We start from the raw sequence: 17,087 nt of genomic DNA, 5'->3' as shown, positions 1-17,087 counted from the left end.
AAAAAAAAAAAAAAAGATCGGTTTGGTTACTAAAATAGCAAAGGTTTTAAGGAGCACTTAGTAGTCATTCGGTATTAAGAGATAACTTCTAATAACCATTATTAACAGACAAATTAAAAGCTACCCTTACTACAAAGGTTAAGTAAGAAATGTTTCTTGTCCTTGAAGATCTCATGAGCCAATGAGAGAAAACAAGCATCTAAGCAAGGTATTTTAGTAATCTGTTAACATTACTATGATTGTATATAAATACAGAAAAGGACAAAGTATTTTAAGGGATGAACTACAATTCTAAATAAAGGAACTTAAAAAAATCAGAAAGGATTATTTCAAAGAAACAGAACAGTATGTACAAGAACATATAACAATGAATACACATGACTTGTATTGTGACTCACGCACTCAATGTGTTAGAGAAATTTCAGGGCAAGAAGGTTAAACGGACAAGGAAGCACTTCCCAAACACGCAGTGAAGAATTTGTTGTTTGAGTAATGGGAGTCTCTACTATGTTATTAGAGATTCCCATTGATTACATCTGTTTTGATTAATACTGTAGTATAATAAAGAATAATATGAAGGGCTAAAGACATGGAACCAGAACAAACAGGAAGCTGTTGCAATAGTCAAAAGCAAGAAATGAGAAGCCTATAGTTAAAAATGGCAAAGAAAATGTGACCCATTTAACATGCAGGATAAAAGAAACATCAATGAACCAAGAAACAACCCATTCCAAGGTAGGAAGAGAAATAGTGAGACATATAGAAAGAAACTCAAGAGATTCAGAAGACGAAGTGGTATCAGATTAACATAGTGTGAAGAAACTAAAGTATATTCTGTGTACACACATTCATTCACAAAGATATAAAACTATAGACATACATGTATTTCTTTTTTTTACAGTTTGCTGACAGATTTTACAAGCAATGCTCCAGTAGTAAAGACTTTGGGTGGAGTCCAGATCTTGGTTTCTAAAATATTTTTACCACAACAAGAATCATAGCTTCTTCGAGAAATTGATGATTCCTAGGCTAGGTAAGGGAAAATACAAGGTGAGTTTGGAACATATTGTACCAGTTTAGAAAATGTATAGAGATATGTTGAAATCACACAGAAGACAACTTCAAGAGTTTCCCACTGGCCATATAAGCACTAAGTAAAAAATGAATTAAAATCTGCTGAAAAAAACAATCAATGAACTCATTGGGAGAGCAGGGAAAGCTCTTTTCTTACAAAAGGATGCGAAACAATAAATGCAGAATGAAAAGGAATGATGGAGTAGAAAAATCATCATTTGGCAACAATCTTAGTTGTAAGTGATTCAGGCAAATCACTGGATGTTAATACTAATGGATAACTGATGAATAACTTATTTCCAAAGGTGTTCCTATGTGATATTTTTTAGTTATAAAGGGAAAAATAGCAACTTTACAGTGGAGAAACCTAATAGACAACCACCTTAACTAAGTGATCAAAGATGACAATGCCAGTATTGGAATAAATCAGTACCATGTGAAAAAACACTACTGTAATATTACTGTGGGAGTGGGGGGTGGGGGGGTTATGGCAGTATAACCTGAGTCCAAACAAAAGTTAGCTTCAGATAAGCCCAAATTGAGGAATATTCTTCAAAAACTCAAAAATGTCCTTTTTTTTTTTTATAAAAGACAAAGGGGAACTATTTGTGATTAAAAGATATTAAGTGGTACAACTCAGTGAAATGTTTGATTTCAGTGCCTAGATCAGAAATTGTTGCTCTAGAGACTACCATATGCACAACTGGCAAGATTTCAATGAAGTCTAGTATTCTATCATTATAGTTTGCTGATTTTGATGAGTATGCTGGAGTCATAGAAGAATGTCTTTGTTTTTGTGAAAAAAAAAAAAAACCACTTAAAATAAGCAGGTAATCTGTAATTTACTCTTGAAAAGTTAAAAACTTAAGAAAATACAAGGCAAATCTGGCAAAATAATAGCATTGAAGACTGAAGAATTTAGAAAAACTTTTAGCTTTTTTCCCTACACTTGAAACTAGAATACTAGAATGTATATCACATGTAGAATAATATTCTTGCTGTTTTATGTATCTGAGATTATTCAGAATTAAAAGATAAGAATACTAAGAAGGAAAATCAATATATTTTTTACTACAGTTAAAGTATAGGCTAAGTTACACCAACTATGTACTTAGAAAGATTGTTTCCTGGGCCCTCCTTGGTGGTACAATGAGTTAAAGCACTACACTACTAAGCAAGCCACAGCCATCACCAGTTCGATCTCCAGCCATGGAGATTCCCACATGGCATGGCAGACTTCTCCTGTCTCAACCACTGCTCCCTCAGCAGTGTAGTTCATCAATCTGCCTATTCTGCTCCCCACTCTGTCTCTGGTGAATCCTCTCATCACACCTGTCACCTGTACCTCCGCCTGTACTCCAGTTCTGTATGCAGTTTCCACTAACTTGATCAGTTCTGAGGAAATGAACAATATCCTAGAAAGGTCCTTTCTAGCCCAGAAAGTCCATAATGTGTAACCTTTTCCACCTCTCAGTCTTAAATACAAATCACTTGAAGTAACTTTGCCTAGACAGTCAAGACTTACAAAAAACCAACTTCATTGGCTAAAGAAACATGATCATTATATGTCTTTAGGGAAACAAACGTTTATTTAAAATAAAGTGTCAGACTGATCTCATTCAAAATCAGAATGTTTATAAAGAGGTGAGATTCTGCACTTTATCATTTAGATTAGGTACTGGCAAACAAAGGACAAGACAGCAAATGTATTATGTTGGACTGGTCACTCATACTCTGAAGCAATTACTTAATTCTAACACTTCATGGCATGCAACCTTGACAATATGTAAATAACAATCATGGCTGTGTTCCCCAAAAACCTCTTTTATTTACAAAAGAGCAATGGGACAGGTTTGGTCAACCTTTGACTTATTCAGTATTTATAAATAACAAAATGAAGAACTACTTGTAAGTTTAGAACACATAGTAAAAATTTGCCTTTTATCAAGTGAGACACAAAAACTTTTCATGAAATGTAGCAGTATCTAAAGCAGCATTCTTTGCAGGTAATTCTAAAAGAAAAGATAGTAATATTAACTTTATGGATATAGAATAACCTCTCTAAAATTTTTTAAGTTATACAAATCCAGATCCACATAATTTCATTCTACTGTGCTGCTTAGCAGACTGCACATACAATATTAGCTACAGCCCAAAACCTAAGAGTGATTCAAAACTTTGTAGTTCGTTAACTGTATTTTATTTAATCTTTCTGTAGAGTTTAATGGTTAACTCTAAAAATGTAACATCTGTTGAATTAAAGACAGCATCTTGAGAGAAAGATGAAAAAGAGTAAGAATGGTTATTAAGAAGAGCCCAATTTATAATGTCTGACGTTGTCCCTAAATCATCTAATCCAGCTGTAATTGCCAAGACTTCATTATAGAGATGTATGCCCTGTAACTTTAAGTGTTTACAAGAGAAGCTCTGGAATCACTAGCCACTACACTCTCTCAGGTTGTCTGAAACTGTCCAATTCACAGGAACCTTACCTCTTTTCATGATCCAAATGAAAGATTTTCCAGTCAAGTTTTATTTAGTCACCACTTATAACCATCTGTTTTATCACGTGAGGTCTAGGATATATTTTCAGCATGGGAGTGATGTACACCAATTCTTTTTGCAAACAGAAACATATGCACATGTCCCTGCTGAAAATGTAGCCTAGTAAATCTGCATGTGTAAATGAATACATGTTCATGTGTAGCAATGTTCTACTTGAAGTTTCTAGTTGAGGTCTACTCAAGGAGTCAAACGTGTAAGCCTTGAAGAGTCAAGGCAGTGGTCCTGTGTATAGAGGTATAGAAAAAGTAGCTCACTTAATCCTTTCTCGCCAGGAGTCGGGATTTTCCCAGAACGACATCCATTGTCGGCAATGGACGCACCAAAATAACGCCGGCGCCAGTGAGTTAACCACCTCTGTCCTCTTTTCACCTATTATATTTTTCATGCATCATCCAACTTCCCAACCATCTTCCTGTTTCTTCACAGAATGCACTCTAGGTTCTTGTTTTTCTTCAGCACGAAGTTGAAAATGGAGTTGAGAAAAGGAGACACATGGTCAGCTGGTGATGTTAACAAGCTCCTTGCTGCCCTGAGAAGCTAGATGGAAATGGTTCAAGTTACAAGGGGGATCATCATCAGATCTGGGAGGACAAAGAGTAATTCATGAAGCTTCATTCCCTTCCCTCCCACCCTCTTTCATTTACTGATGATCCCTATACTCTGCTTTCATAGCAAAATCAAAATTAAGGAATCTGAAGCAACTTCATTCAGTTCTTCAGTCCATCCAGTGTGTAGAAAGGCCCAGTGGAACACATATCCAGCAATGTTACAGTGGCCCCAGAATGTCAGGGAAGCTTGGAGTGGCTAACATAACCACAATCTTAAGTCAGTACTTTTTAGTATGATCTTGAAATTAACATCAGCAACTAACACAGTACTTGGCAACAGGTCTAACAAAGGTTGGCTGAGTGAGACATTTTCTTTTCTGCCAATATATACTTGAACTTGTAGGTGGAAGTCAGACAGAAGTAGTTAACTCTTTCAATGCCGGGATAGTATGGATATATTGTAATCACATCAAGTCAATGTGTTTCTCTAAAACATGCTCAAATTATGGGTTCCTGGTTTCAGATTTCTGGCTAGAAGCTAAAGTTTTTTGTTTTGTTTTTTTTTTAAATTTATTTAAAGGACGACCATGATTGGAGTTTTGAAATTAGATCCAAGTAAATGCTAATTAGAATGATAGATGAATTAAGAAGCCCAGCCCAAATGTGTTAACAAAACATCACAATTCAGTAAAGACATTTATTAGCAATGCAATTCTAGATGGATAATGATTCCAGAGCAAATTTAAGTTTGAAGAAGGAAGATTTTATTTAATGGCTTCCTTAATGCTAACAATCGAGATAAGTCCAAAGTATGTCGATTAAGCAGAATATACTTTAAGTACAAATAAAAACTTAAACATCAAGTCAAGAGGGTTATCAAACTGTGTATTACTGTGTAACTGTTTTGATCTTTGACATAGGAGTGGTGAGGATAACAAGAGGGGGAAGAAGTTATTTTGTAGAACTCAAAAATGTCTAGAGTGGAGTTTAAATTACCAGTTATACCTAACTGGGTTAAGGATATCCCAGAGCATAACTCATAACATTACAATAACAAGCTACCAAACAGAGAAATAAAAATATTTACTTTTCTCAAATTTTTAAATCAGGTTTTTAAGAAATTATGATTATGTCATATTTTAAAAAATTATGTCAACCAGAGACTTCACAGACAAAAAAGAATTACTGATTCTACAACCCCACTCTACAGAATTATGTCTGGAAGGCATTTTCTATGTCCATCTGTATACTTGTCTTCATTTCCACCTACCTTACAGAGCCAGATTCTACTAGTAGTATAGGCTCCACTAGTAGTCTCCAAACACAAAAGGGACTTCTTAATTGAGATTCCTGTGCCCTCAAAAAGCAGGCCTTCATTAAAGGTCCACTCAAGTGACTATCCAGCATCTCTAATAGTAATTCTGATTGCTGCAGTTCATATGTTGTTCATAAGCAGATTTACTACAGTCCTTCTATATTTATAAAAAGGTCAGAATTCAAGCCTTAATAAGCAATAAGAGAGTAGCAAGAGTACACTGACATGGATAAACAAGAGCTGAAACCACACCATACTTAAAGAGGGGTCTCAACACAGCAAACTAAGAGTCCTACAAATAAGCACAAAGCACAACCAATCAACCACTCATTTTGTCAAATGTAAAAAGCCAGTTCCATGTGGGTCAAATGGCAGAATCTAATGGGGTGAGCTTTGCTGTTATAGTTGGGGATAGAGAGGACTCAGGTGTTCATTCTGCTGCAAATAAGTCTTTAATGCTGGCTTATCTGTTTATTTCATATCTGGTAGAAGAAATCAGGAACAGAAAAGTAGAAACTAGGAGTAACCTGTTCCCACAGGGTCCTCAAGACCTGGATCCTAGATCCAGACTACATACAATCAAAATGTACCACATCTCTCCTAAGTTCATCCTGCTATTTACTTTGGTGTTTATCTAAGACCCAGACTGAGTTTTCTACTTTCCTGTACATTTTGCAACATTCTTTAACAAGAGACTATGTATGTATTAGCTATTATAAAGTTTCCAGACTTCCTCTTGAGAACATATTTTGTCCAAAGAAATAGGCAATTAAAATCAGGTCTATTTCAGAGACAATAGCAGAACTGAACAACTAGCTCCACATAAAATTGTTTTACTGGAATAGAAATGTATCATTTTTGATAAGCAGTTGTTATGTTACTTTGATTTTCTAAATTTAATTAATTTCAAGCTACTATAATACATTTCCAGTTGATTTAAACATTTCTTCTTATGTAGAAACTGATGAGATTTGAAATTTAGTTTTGAATTTCAATTAATTAAAAATTTTAAATTTTCAAACACACATTTGTTATTCAAAGGATTTTTCTCTTCATTTTTAAATGTGAAGAACACATGAATAATTGCATTCACTGTAACCACTTTCCTAAACGAGGAAAAAGGGGACACTTAGGTAGTAGTTTGGTTGATTTATCTCTTGCTAAGGTTTAAAAGATGCTTGAGACATTTACAATTAGCTGACAGTGAGATAGAGAACATTCCATTTTTCAAAAGTACATAAAAAGAAAACAGACAATCGGGTTATGGTTTGTAGAGCTCTAAATCTGAATAACTAATTCTGGATGAAATGAACAAAAGTGTTTTCTTACCTTTAGGTCTTTCCAACTGTCCAGGAGCTTGGTGGCCAAATCACTTATATCTACTGTTTTATCAGGCTGTTCCTGGCTCCTTTCACTCTCCACATCAGATACACCCTCCTCTTCATCTTGAGATGGTGTTTCCTCAGCAATTGGTTCTTCTAGTTTTGTGCCATTGCTCTCTTTGGGCTCTATTTCAGTGTCAGCTTCTGGTTCAGATGTAGGTAGCTTACTGGCCTCCACAGCAACTTCACTATCAACTTTAGATTCAGGCAGCTGTTGTGTGAGTAGCTGTTGTGACTGTAATTCATCCTCTTCTTCTACAGGAACATTTTCTAACTGGTCAAGGTCCTCTTTGCCATCTTTGCCTTCTAGCTCACTGGTAGCATCAGATATTGCACTGTCCATGCTATTTTCGCTTATAATTTTAAGTCTGCGAAACACAAGCTTCTTCGGGGTATCTGTGTCGGCTTCTGTGCTCAGCTTGGTAGAAGGATCAGGTGTGTTAAGTGGTGTATGAGCACGTGATGTATTTTCACTAGAATAGCCATCTCCTTCACTCAACTGAGGGACAGCAGTCTTAGTTTGAGACCAACGTTGAATAATTGGAAGTACTTTGCTTTCCTCCAGCATATTTTTAGTAGGAATGGGTAAGTGTTCCAAAGTCTTTATAATCTGATTAAAAACACACATACAAAAATAAATCACATCAATTGACTTTTCAAACCTGGCTATGGGGCTCACATCACTTGTGCTGACACACACATTTTTTTTTTTAATTTTATAGTAGTTTATTTTGACATATTTTTGTGCATTTTTCCATCTCAGTTGCAATCCCCTTGGGTTTCCCATCACCAAATCACCCATGAGACGCACATTTTCTTTTTTAAATAATATAATAGGTAGCACAAATTTTCATTTTATTTTTATTTTAACTTATCAAATTACATTAAATGTCTATGTTTAAAGAAGGATTTAAGTGTCATAAATATATTTTCCTTTAAAAAAGAAAAGAAAACTATTTTAGTAAGACTGACCAACAAGAATAAAATTTAAGTTAGATGACTGCTCACAACGTCAAACAGGCCTGGATAATATTCTCTACCAGTAGTTCTCCATGCTGGGTAGATTTTTAATAATAGGTATACTACTAGACCATATCTGGGGTCTAGTCCCAAGTAAATATAATATAGGCTTCAGGACTATGAAACAATATATAACCTATGTCTCAAATTTACATTTTAAAAAAATGTAGACAACATGCAAAATGATGTAAAAATAAACTTTGTAATAATAATAAAAAAAAATGTAGACAACATTTACCCCTTTAGTTTTTGACAGCTGCCTAACAGAGACACTTCATTCAGAGATAACTACCACCACCACACCGCTCTCAAATCAAAGAATTTCTTCCAAAGTACTTCCAAATGTATTTCTACAGAACCCACAAGGTTTCCCCAACTTCTACTCATTGCCAAATCTCCTACAGGATGGAAGATCACTTATCCACATCATCGGTAGTTTTGTTTATAAAAATATATATTATAAAATGACTGGGATATATTAAAGTTTAAAAATAACATTTATTTCATGGGAAGGTATAACCTTCACAACTCCACTAACACGCTGCTAATGAACATTTACTTATTAGATCTTTTCAAACAAAGGTTTACTCCTCAAAAGTTTATCATCCAGAATTTAGCTCTTCACTAACCTTTTTGAAACCCCAGAATCAGGTTCACATATTTTCCTACCTTTTAACACTACAGTTTTACAACAAACTAGATCTTAACTATACTAACATTCTATCTTGTTTTTCCTGTTTCGATTTATGTAGTGAGCCTTAAAAAGATACTATAGGAAAAGTAATGGGGCAAACTCATGACTAACAAAGTATATGCAAAGGTAATTACAGGAATTATACTGGGATAATAACATTACTTAGTTAATACCAGTGGTAAGTATAGAGCTAAATTTGTAAACACACACTGGTATCACATACCCTCAACCTAAGCAATTAGTATAGTGGTTTTAAGAAAAAAAAATTAAGTTAAATGTAAACTGACCTCTTCCTGGAGTTTCTGATTACTTTCCCGACCATCACCTAGCTCTGCCATCCAGATCCACAATAAAGACAGTCCATGACGTTCCAGAAAGGATTTCAGGCAAGACTGTGAATGTGTATTCTTCAGTGGGGGAAGGGAGACAGAGAATTAAAGAAGGTCACAGAAAAAGACTAATGTTATTTTACACTCAACCAAAAAAAACTTAGAAATTCTATTTTGATTGACTCAACTAGAACTGAACTGTTAATAATGCTCAAAAGTTAAGAGATAATCTTCTTTGCTACCTAAAATGTGTCCAGTCATCCTTGACTATATTAAAGTGGAAAATTATATAAATACTAATACCATTAATAATAAAATTCCATTCTGAAAGCAAAGAAATTTTGATAATTTTTACTGAAAAGGCTAAAACTATAAAATCATTTAAGTAATTTTCTTTTCCTTTCTAGATGCAATTTAGAAGACTTATTCTCTGAAAAGTTTTAAAAAATATCTACTTTTTATAATCCAGCTTCTTGTGGCACACTTAATAAAGCATAGAGTGAGTAAGATTACTGTTAAGATTTTACGCTTTGAGATTCCACAGTAGTGATCATGGCAAACTAATAATTAAGAGGGGAAAAAAACTTGCATCAATTATGAATTGTTACACACACAAAAATGTCCTTTTAGTAGAGAAAGCAAACAAGATCACCACTAGACTAAATGATGCTAAACTCAAACCATTTTTTCAGAGTACAATCTTTCAAAGTCATGTAGAAGTCATATATCCACTTAAAAAATAAGAGTAATAGTAACTATTCTCATTAGTTCTTTCATGGTTGTACATTAAATATGCCACCTCAGAAAAAAAATGAGTAAACTAATATAAAAGTACTCACCTGTATGAGCTCAAGACAGGTAAGTTTCTGCTCCAAAGTTTCAATTCTAACCATTAGTCGAGATAAGCTGAGCACCTGATTTTTATCAGAGAGACCCTCACCATTCTCCATCAGAGCTTCTAGTTCTCCGTCCACCTACCACAGCAAAGAAAAATATCTGGTTGTAAGGCAACAACAACAACAAAACCCCACTAATTTAAAAATGCAACAGCCTGAAAAGTTGCTCAATTTTATTAATAACAAGGAAAAGGCAATTAAAACTGCAGTGAAAAACCATGTTGGGTCCATACAATTAGAGAAAAAAATTCAGTCTTATGATCATCAAATTTAGGCAAAGATGTGGATCAAGAGAAACTTTCATCAATTGTTGATGAAAATATAAATTGGCACGATTATTTTAAACAGCATTTCATATACTCATCAAATATTTACTAAGTACTATGTCAAGTATAACTCTTGGTACTGCAGACAATGCAACAAATGAAAACAATAATATGTTCTTATGTGGAATAAGCAGCAAATTAGATTACACAAATTTAGATCAGAAAAAAATAATGCATAATTTGAAAAACAAAGTATTTGTGTAACAGGCCCCAGGAAAAGGGGAGGTTCCAGGTTCCCTGCCCCACCCAGAAAGAGGAGAAGCTGAGCAGGGAAGAGAAGAATCTGGAGAGGATACTGAGGAGGAAGAAAGATTGAGAGTCAGAAGGTGACCCGAAAGAGCCACATGGAGCAGAGATAGATATGTGAAGAAATTGCACTTGCTTCTTGTCCTGGGCTGGTTGAAGCAGATGTGAGGGAGACCCCTGGGGAGGTTTACTATGGCAGTGTTTATCTGGATTTTGATTTTGTACTTTCTGACTTGTCTGGCAATTTTTGACCCTCTTCTATGAGCCTCCCTCCGCCCCCGCCCCCAGAAGATGCTTTAGACTTGTGGCAGGCTTTCAGGTCTTGCTTTGGGCCAATCGCTTTTGGGTAGATTTTTATCCACAAGGGGATGGGTAACTTCAGGTGTCTGATTTAGGAACTATATTCTTTGTTTTTCCTGTATTAAATTCTCTTTCCATTAAAGGTCTTGGATTATTTTGTCTTGTTACAGCAGATGACAGAACCTATTTAAAGCAGGCAGGTTTGGAGATTTAGCCGTGTCCCTCTCCCTGACCTATAACATTTATACCACCTTTGCCTAGCAATTGCACACTAAAAATAACCCACCCCCAAAAAAAACCCTGTACATGTATACAGTACATTTGTAAGAATATTCATTAAACAACCTTCTTTAAAAAATATTTTTAAAGATTTATTTATGCATACAGAACAGGGGTACAAGCCAGAGGTATGTGTATGGGGTTGGGGGGGACTGTGGAAAGAGGATTCACCAGAGACAGAGTGGGGAGCAGAGGAGGCATATGTACTGAAACACACTGCAGAGGGGAGCAGTGGGCAGGATAGGCAAGGTCTGCCATGCCATGTGAGTCACCTCACTAGCTGAGGACTGAACTCGTGCTGCAGTAGCTGTGGACAGCTTCATAGTGCTGTGCTTTTAACCCGTTGCGTCACAAGGGAGGCCCTAAACAACCTTTCATAACAGCAAAAACTGCCAACACCCCAAAATGTGTGTGGGCAGTTTGCATAAACTGGTAAATCCACACAGAAGAATATTATACCTCAATGAAACAAATAAATGCAGCCAAGTAAAACAGAATCCATCAACCTTAGAAACATAAAGTTATGTGAAAAAAGCAAGTTCTAGACCACATGCTGTATAAATTAATTTTTAAGCCCTCAAAAAAACATATTTTTGCAGATTATATCTGAGGAACTAAATTTTAAAAAGGCAAGAGAAGTAATTCAAAATAATGGTAAGTTCTAAGGGCTATGCAGGGAGAAGCTGAGAAGCACTCACAAAGATTTACATAGAACTATGCTTTATAACCTACACATAGTCTTTGGATGGTTAATTACATTTAAATGAGAAATCAAAACTACCAAAGGTTTTACTGTAGCAGTTAGAAAAAAATAAAAATATGAAATGTAACAATGAAGTTTTAACTACAAACAATGAAGTTTCTTTTAATATTAAAAGAACCTATGAGGCCTAAGAAGAAAGGGAGCAGTCAAAATGAGAGTGCCCAGAAAGTGAATTCACTGAAGTGGGTTAGAAACAGCTAAGATAAAGACAAGAAAGGGCCAATTTAGTAGAAGGTAAAGTTTGAAAAAAGGAAAGAAAAATATGACATTATATGCTCAGCTTAGCTTGAATGGGTAAGAAATGGAGAGGAAAAGAGAAAAATACTATTAAAAGGAAGGCTGTTTTAGACTGGAAGATCTTAGAGGTAAAATAAAAGAAGCTATATTTGATGTAAGTAAGCTACTGAGCTTTATTACTAAATTCTGAAAAAGAGAGTAACATGATCAAAATGTAATTTGAGAATAATTAGCACAGCCACTAACAGAATGAAATCTAGACAAGATAAATAATGAAGAAGAGATATAGACAGCATTAAACCAACTTGGTACAAAAAGATAAATATTGGGATAGTAGTTAAGAACAAAATCTAAAAGAAAACAATCTTAAGGTAATTCTGTTACTTAACTATTTATCCTCACCCTTAATATAGTTCAGTTCTTTAAAGCAATATATCAAACATTTATTATGTCCTCAACTCATATTTTGGTTAAGAACAAAACTAAGTGAGAAAACATGAAATATTGCCTTTAAGAAGCTGAAAACACACAAACTATTTTCCTTCTAAAATATACATTTTAAGGCTTACCCTTTTTCATTTCCAGGATCATTCAAGTTTAATAAACATCAAATATATGAACAGAAGGCCAATTTACAGTTAAATCTTAACCCTTGACAATGTTTTTTCCTTGTATATCCTAAATATAAAATTTCCTATGCCCCAAATTTCAAAGGATCAGAATGGGAAAGGCTTTTAAAACTGACACCTCCAGCTCCTCCACAAATGCAATAGCCAGAATTTTGTTTTTGACAGTATCTTATGATGCAAATATTCAACAGGCTAAAAGAGGAAATAAAGGGTTATTTTCTTTTCTAGAACTATTTTAGATTCTAGAACTCCAAAACAGAGACAAAATTTAGTTAACTTATTCAATAAACATTTATTGAACAGACATTGTATATAAATAAGGCAGGCACTACCAGGATAAAAAAAATGTAGCATTTTCATCTTAAGGATATAAAAAATAAAAATACAAAAATTGAAGTTCTAAGTAACAATTTTCTAAATAAAACAAAAGAGGCAATTTGAACATTTCTACTACACTGATAAGATTAATGGTTGCAGTGTAATATATAAAATCACACCTGCAAATCCCAGTAGTGATATAATGAAGCTTTCATAATTTTAGCTACTCAAGTGGATAATCAATTGCAGAATTAGTAATCCTTAGGATACCTGGGTATCTATGTGTCTGCAGACAGATAATTGAGTTTGACTCATTTCATTAATTCATATTTATTAAAAGCATCTTGATCACCTTATAAAAGGATTTGAGGAAACTGAAAATTACATAAGTCATTGATAATAGGGTTACTTCAATAAATTATTGATCACTGAAAATGTGCATTTACATGCACAATTCTAGGCCACTGAAAATTTTATTCTAAGTATTTAATGAGTCCAAGCGCATTTTAATACTTTGATGATTTGGGCTATGAACTGTATTTTAACAGGTTTAAGCACCATTTTTAATACTTTTTGGAGAAAAGATAGTACACATATAGAATGGTGCATAATTACTAAATAAAAAAGGTTTAATAAACAGTTTGCAATACTCCTATAACCAACACACTCAGGTCCTTTGAAAGAACACTGATAGCATTCCTGAAATGTGTAGCCCTTGTTACTTTTGTTGTTGTTGTTAAATCATCTAACTTTTAAGGAAATACTTCTATGACTACTGTTTAACAGGATGAAAATGGATGCATTTAATCCTTCCCTGCAGCTATGATACTCCATGTGTATATACCACATCTTCTTGATCCAAAATCCACTAGTGGACATTTAGGTTGCTTTCACATACTAGGTATTATAAATAATGCTGTCATGAAAAACATGGAATGAACAGGTTTTTAAATTGATTGTTTCTTATTCTTACTTCATTCCCCCAAAGGCGGGAGTGCCAGATCATACAGTATATCCATTTTTTGCTATGTACAGCAAATCTATATTGTTTTCCATAATGGTTTTACCAATTCATATTCCTACCAACAGTGTAATAAGGTTCTTTTCCCTCCAAATCCTCTCCAACACTTGTTGTTTTATTTGGGAGTCTTTTTAATATGTGTCATTCACATAAGTATGAGCGGGTTATCTCATTGTAGGTTTAACTGCATTTCTCTTACTAAAAGTGATGAGCATTTCTTGATATGTCTTTTGGCCTTCTTGATCTCCTCTTTGGTGAACTGTTGATAGCAGTTCCCATTTATTAATTGGGTTACTTGTTTTTTTTACTATTGAATTCTAAGTCAAAATATATTTTAAATATTAATCCCTTATCAGTTATACATTATATAAATATTCAACAAGGTATCTACTTAATTGCCTTGTATTTTCTTTTTCAGTATGGAACCTTTAAATTTGAATAATACCAACTGTTCATTTTTGGTCTTAATTTCCATGCCACAAGAGTTTGCAGTGCAACATAATTTTTAAGAGCAGAGACAAGAACTAGACTTAGTTCATTTCCACTGCCTACTCACTGACCTTGTAATCTCTGTTAGTGTTCTCATCTGGAAAAGGGGATATCTCTGTATATAATTTATGGGTTCACTGTGAGAATTTATGAATTAATTTACTAAGAGCTTAGAAGAATGCTTGGTACACAGTTACACTCTATGGACTCTAAAAAAAGCTGAAACAGACAATAAAAACTCCCTTGGTTATATTGTATGGTAGAAATATGGGTATTTGTTATAAACTACTACTTTTATTTTTCAAAATGACCCTTTCCAATGACTTCTTATAAAATATAGATTTTCCATAATTAAGCCTCTCTAGTTAATTTAATCACTATAAAGTTACCTCCTGCCCCTCACTATGTCTTCTACCTCCTTATCTAAACAGTTAGGCTGCTGTCATTTATAATTCTTAATAATCACATGGGGATTTCCTAACACCCTATATACTCTAGACCCTCCCTTTTTATGGCCCTTCCACTAAGATTCAAAGACCTGGGAACAGGCCAGAAATGTGCATGTTTACCAAGTACCCCAGCAAGTGGTCTGAGGCTGAGAAACACTGTTCTAATGAAGGGATCTTCCCGCCAAAAGGAAGGGAATATTAAAACACAACACAAAATACTTGTCCCAGTTAATCTCTTTGTAATGCGGTATCTATCACACCTCCAATAGTAACTCAGATATACTGGGGTAGAAAAAAGAGCTACCTATCAATTACTGTTCTAATGTAGTAAGTGAAGAGACTATCTGAGACTAATCCATTCCCATTCTTGGGTTGCCTGTTACCTTTCAAAACTCATACTTCAAAGAAGACTTCTGGAGATTGTAACAATACTCACAAGCTAGAGCTCTAAACAAAAGACAAATCATATTAAAATACTAAGAATAGGGCCCTCCTTGGTGGCGTAGCGGGTTAAAGCACTGCACCGAGAAGCTAAAGCCACTTCCGCATGAGTTCGATTCCCGCCTGCCCCGGAGATGACCACATGGCATGGCAGACCTCTCCTGACCCGCCCGCTGCTCCTCTCAGCAGTGTACTTCGTCGATCTGCCTGTTCTGCTCCCCACTCTGTCTCTGGTGAAGTCTTTTGCCACCCCTGAGCCTCTGGCCTGTACCCCAGTTCTGTATGTACAAATAAATAAATCTTTAAAAAAAAAGAATATACATCAGACTTAAGCTAAAATGTAAAAAAATATTATTGGTACTTAGAGGAGTTTTACAGGTTCTGGAAAATGCCCAAATGATTTCAAGATGTCAGAACTAGCTCTCAATACCCAATTCTAATCTCTCTGAAACAGAAATAAAAATAACACCCATACTCTTTTAAGATGCATATCTCATCTGATGGTGAATTTCTCTTGTTGCAATTTGACTTTGTAAGGCTCAATCAGAAAGAAACTCCCTTCTTGAAGTATATATTGTAAATGATGAAATATCGATCAAACACTTACTGAGTCCTTTTTACGAGATCGTTCCTTCTTCATTTTCCCTCCTGCTGCTCTGATGCTAACTCTGTTCTCTCCTCCCAGGTAACCTCGACAGTTAGCCGACCCACAGAAACATTTCTGAGCTTCTTTTCTGTTCAAGGAACACAGATGAAAAATGTCAGCTATGGGGAACTAAAACATATTAAAAACAGACAATATCATGAATGTAGACAAGAGGTTAGATTCAGTATAAAGAAAAAAGCAAATTATTTTGAGACTCCAAAAAACCTGATACTGTCTAATGGAAAATACCTGAAAATCACCCTTGAAAATATTCACTCTTGGGCTCTCCCTGGTGGTACAAAAGATTAAAGCAGTGCACTATGAAGCTCTCAGAAGCCACTCCAGCTCGAATTTGACCCCCAGCCAGGCAGCTGACCCATATGGCATGGCAGATCTGTCCTGAGGACCCATTGCTCCCCTCAGCAGTGTATTTCGGTAGATCTGCCTATTCTGTTCCCCACTCTGTCTCTAGTGAAACCTTTCACCCACCACACCTCTATCCTGTACCCCAGTTCTGTAAGCAGATAACTAAACCTTTAAAAAAAAAAATCATTCTTCCTCCAATCTTCATTTTATGAGAAAAACTTAGAAGTTGATGAATAATTTCTCTACTTCATGAGTATCTGTTATATGTACTCTTACATAAAAATAAGAAATCATAAATATTTGGGCTAAGAACAACATCACTCAGATAATTCAACTATACTATGTAAATATTTAATTGGCACATAGACGAACAAAATGTGTTATTGTAAACAGATTACATATGCTATAAATGCATTATTACTATAGGAAATTCACAAAAAATGTGATTATTCAAAATTATGATTAGGATGAGACACTAAGAACTAGTAATAAGTAAATTAGTTCAGAGTCAAGGTAAAGTGGTGGAAAGAAAAGAGGCTGTTCTACAAACCTGAGTAAAATCTGTCATTTATTTACTGTCACCAGAAGTAAGGAAAACATGAAGGATTAATCTAAAAGTAAACTGATACATTTAGCATATGACAGTAACAACTGGAGGCACAAAAGTAAATTATTCAAGAAAGAGCAAGGAATCACAAAATGCACTGGATTTTCAGTTTCTTTTCATTCAAAGAGTGTAGTATGAATACAAGAG

At 34.7% G+C, this 17,087-nt stretch overlaps 1 protein-coding gene across 2 annotated transcripts in view; it reads right to left on the bottom strand.

The window, feature by feature from the left end:
• The window catches only part of SETD2 (SET domain containing 2), a 90,644-nt gene that overhangs the window by 33,075 nt on the left and 40,482 nt on the right, over positions 1-17,087 (bottom strand). Inside the window, exons 9-13 of one of the 2 annotated variants that reach the window (XR_001145037.1) lie at positions 15,929-16,055; positions 9,767-9,901; positions 8,886-9,005; positions 6,832-7,494; positions 4,009-4,176 (exon numbers count right to left, since the gene is read on the bottom strand). Coding sequence is in view for 1 of the 2 variants with exons in the window: in XM_004676234.2 (XP_004676291.1) it covers positions 6,832-7,494; positions 8,886-9,005; positions 9,767-9,901; positions 15,929-16,055 (1,045 nt within the window). In the remaining variant the exon portion in view is untranslated. The remainder of the gene's footprint in view (positions 1-4,008; positions 4,177-6,831; positions 7,495-8,885; positions 9,006-9,766; positions 9,902-15,928; positions 16,056-17,087) is intronic. The other variant, XM_004676234.2, reaches the window with a different exon arrangement.

Source organism: Condylura cristata, unplaced genomic scaffold, assembly GCF_000260355.1.
Source record: "Condylura cristata isolate star-nosed mole 26May11 unplaced genomic scaffold, ConCri1.0 scaffold00004, whole genome shotgun sequence".
NCBI classification, from domain to species: domain Eukaryota; kingdom Metazoa; phylum Chordata; class Mammalia; order Eulipotyphla; family Talpidae; genus Condylura; species Condylura cristata.
This window is presented reverse-complemented; position numbering and strand designations above follow the sequence as displayed.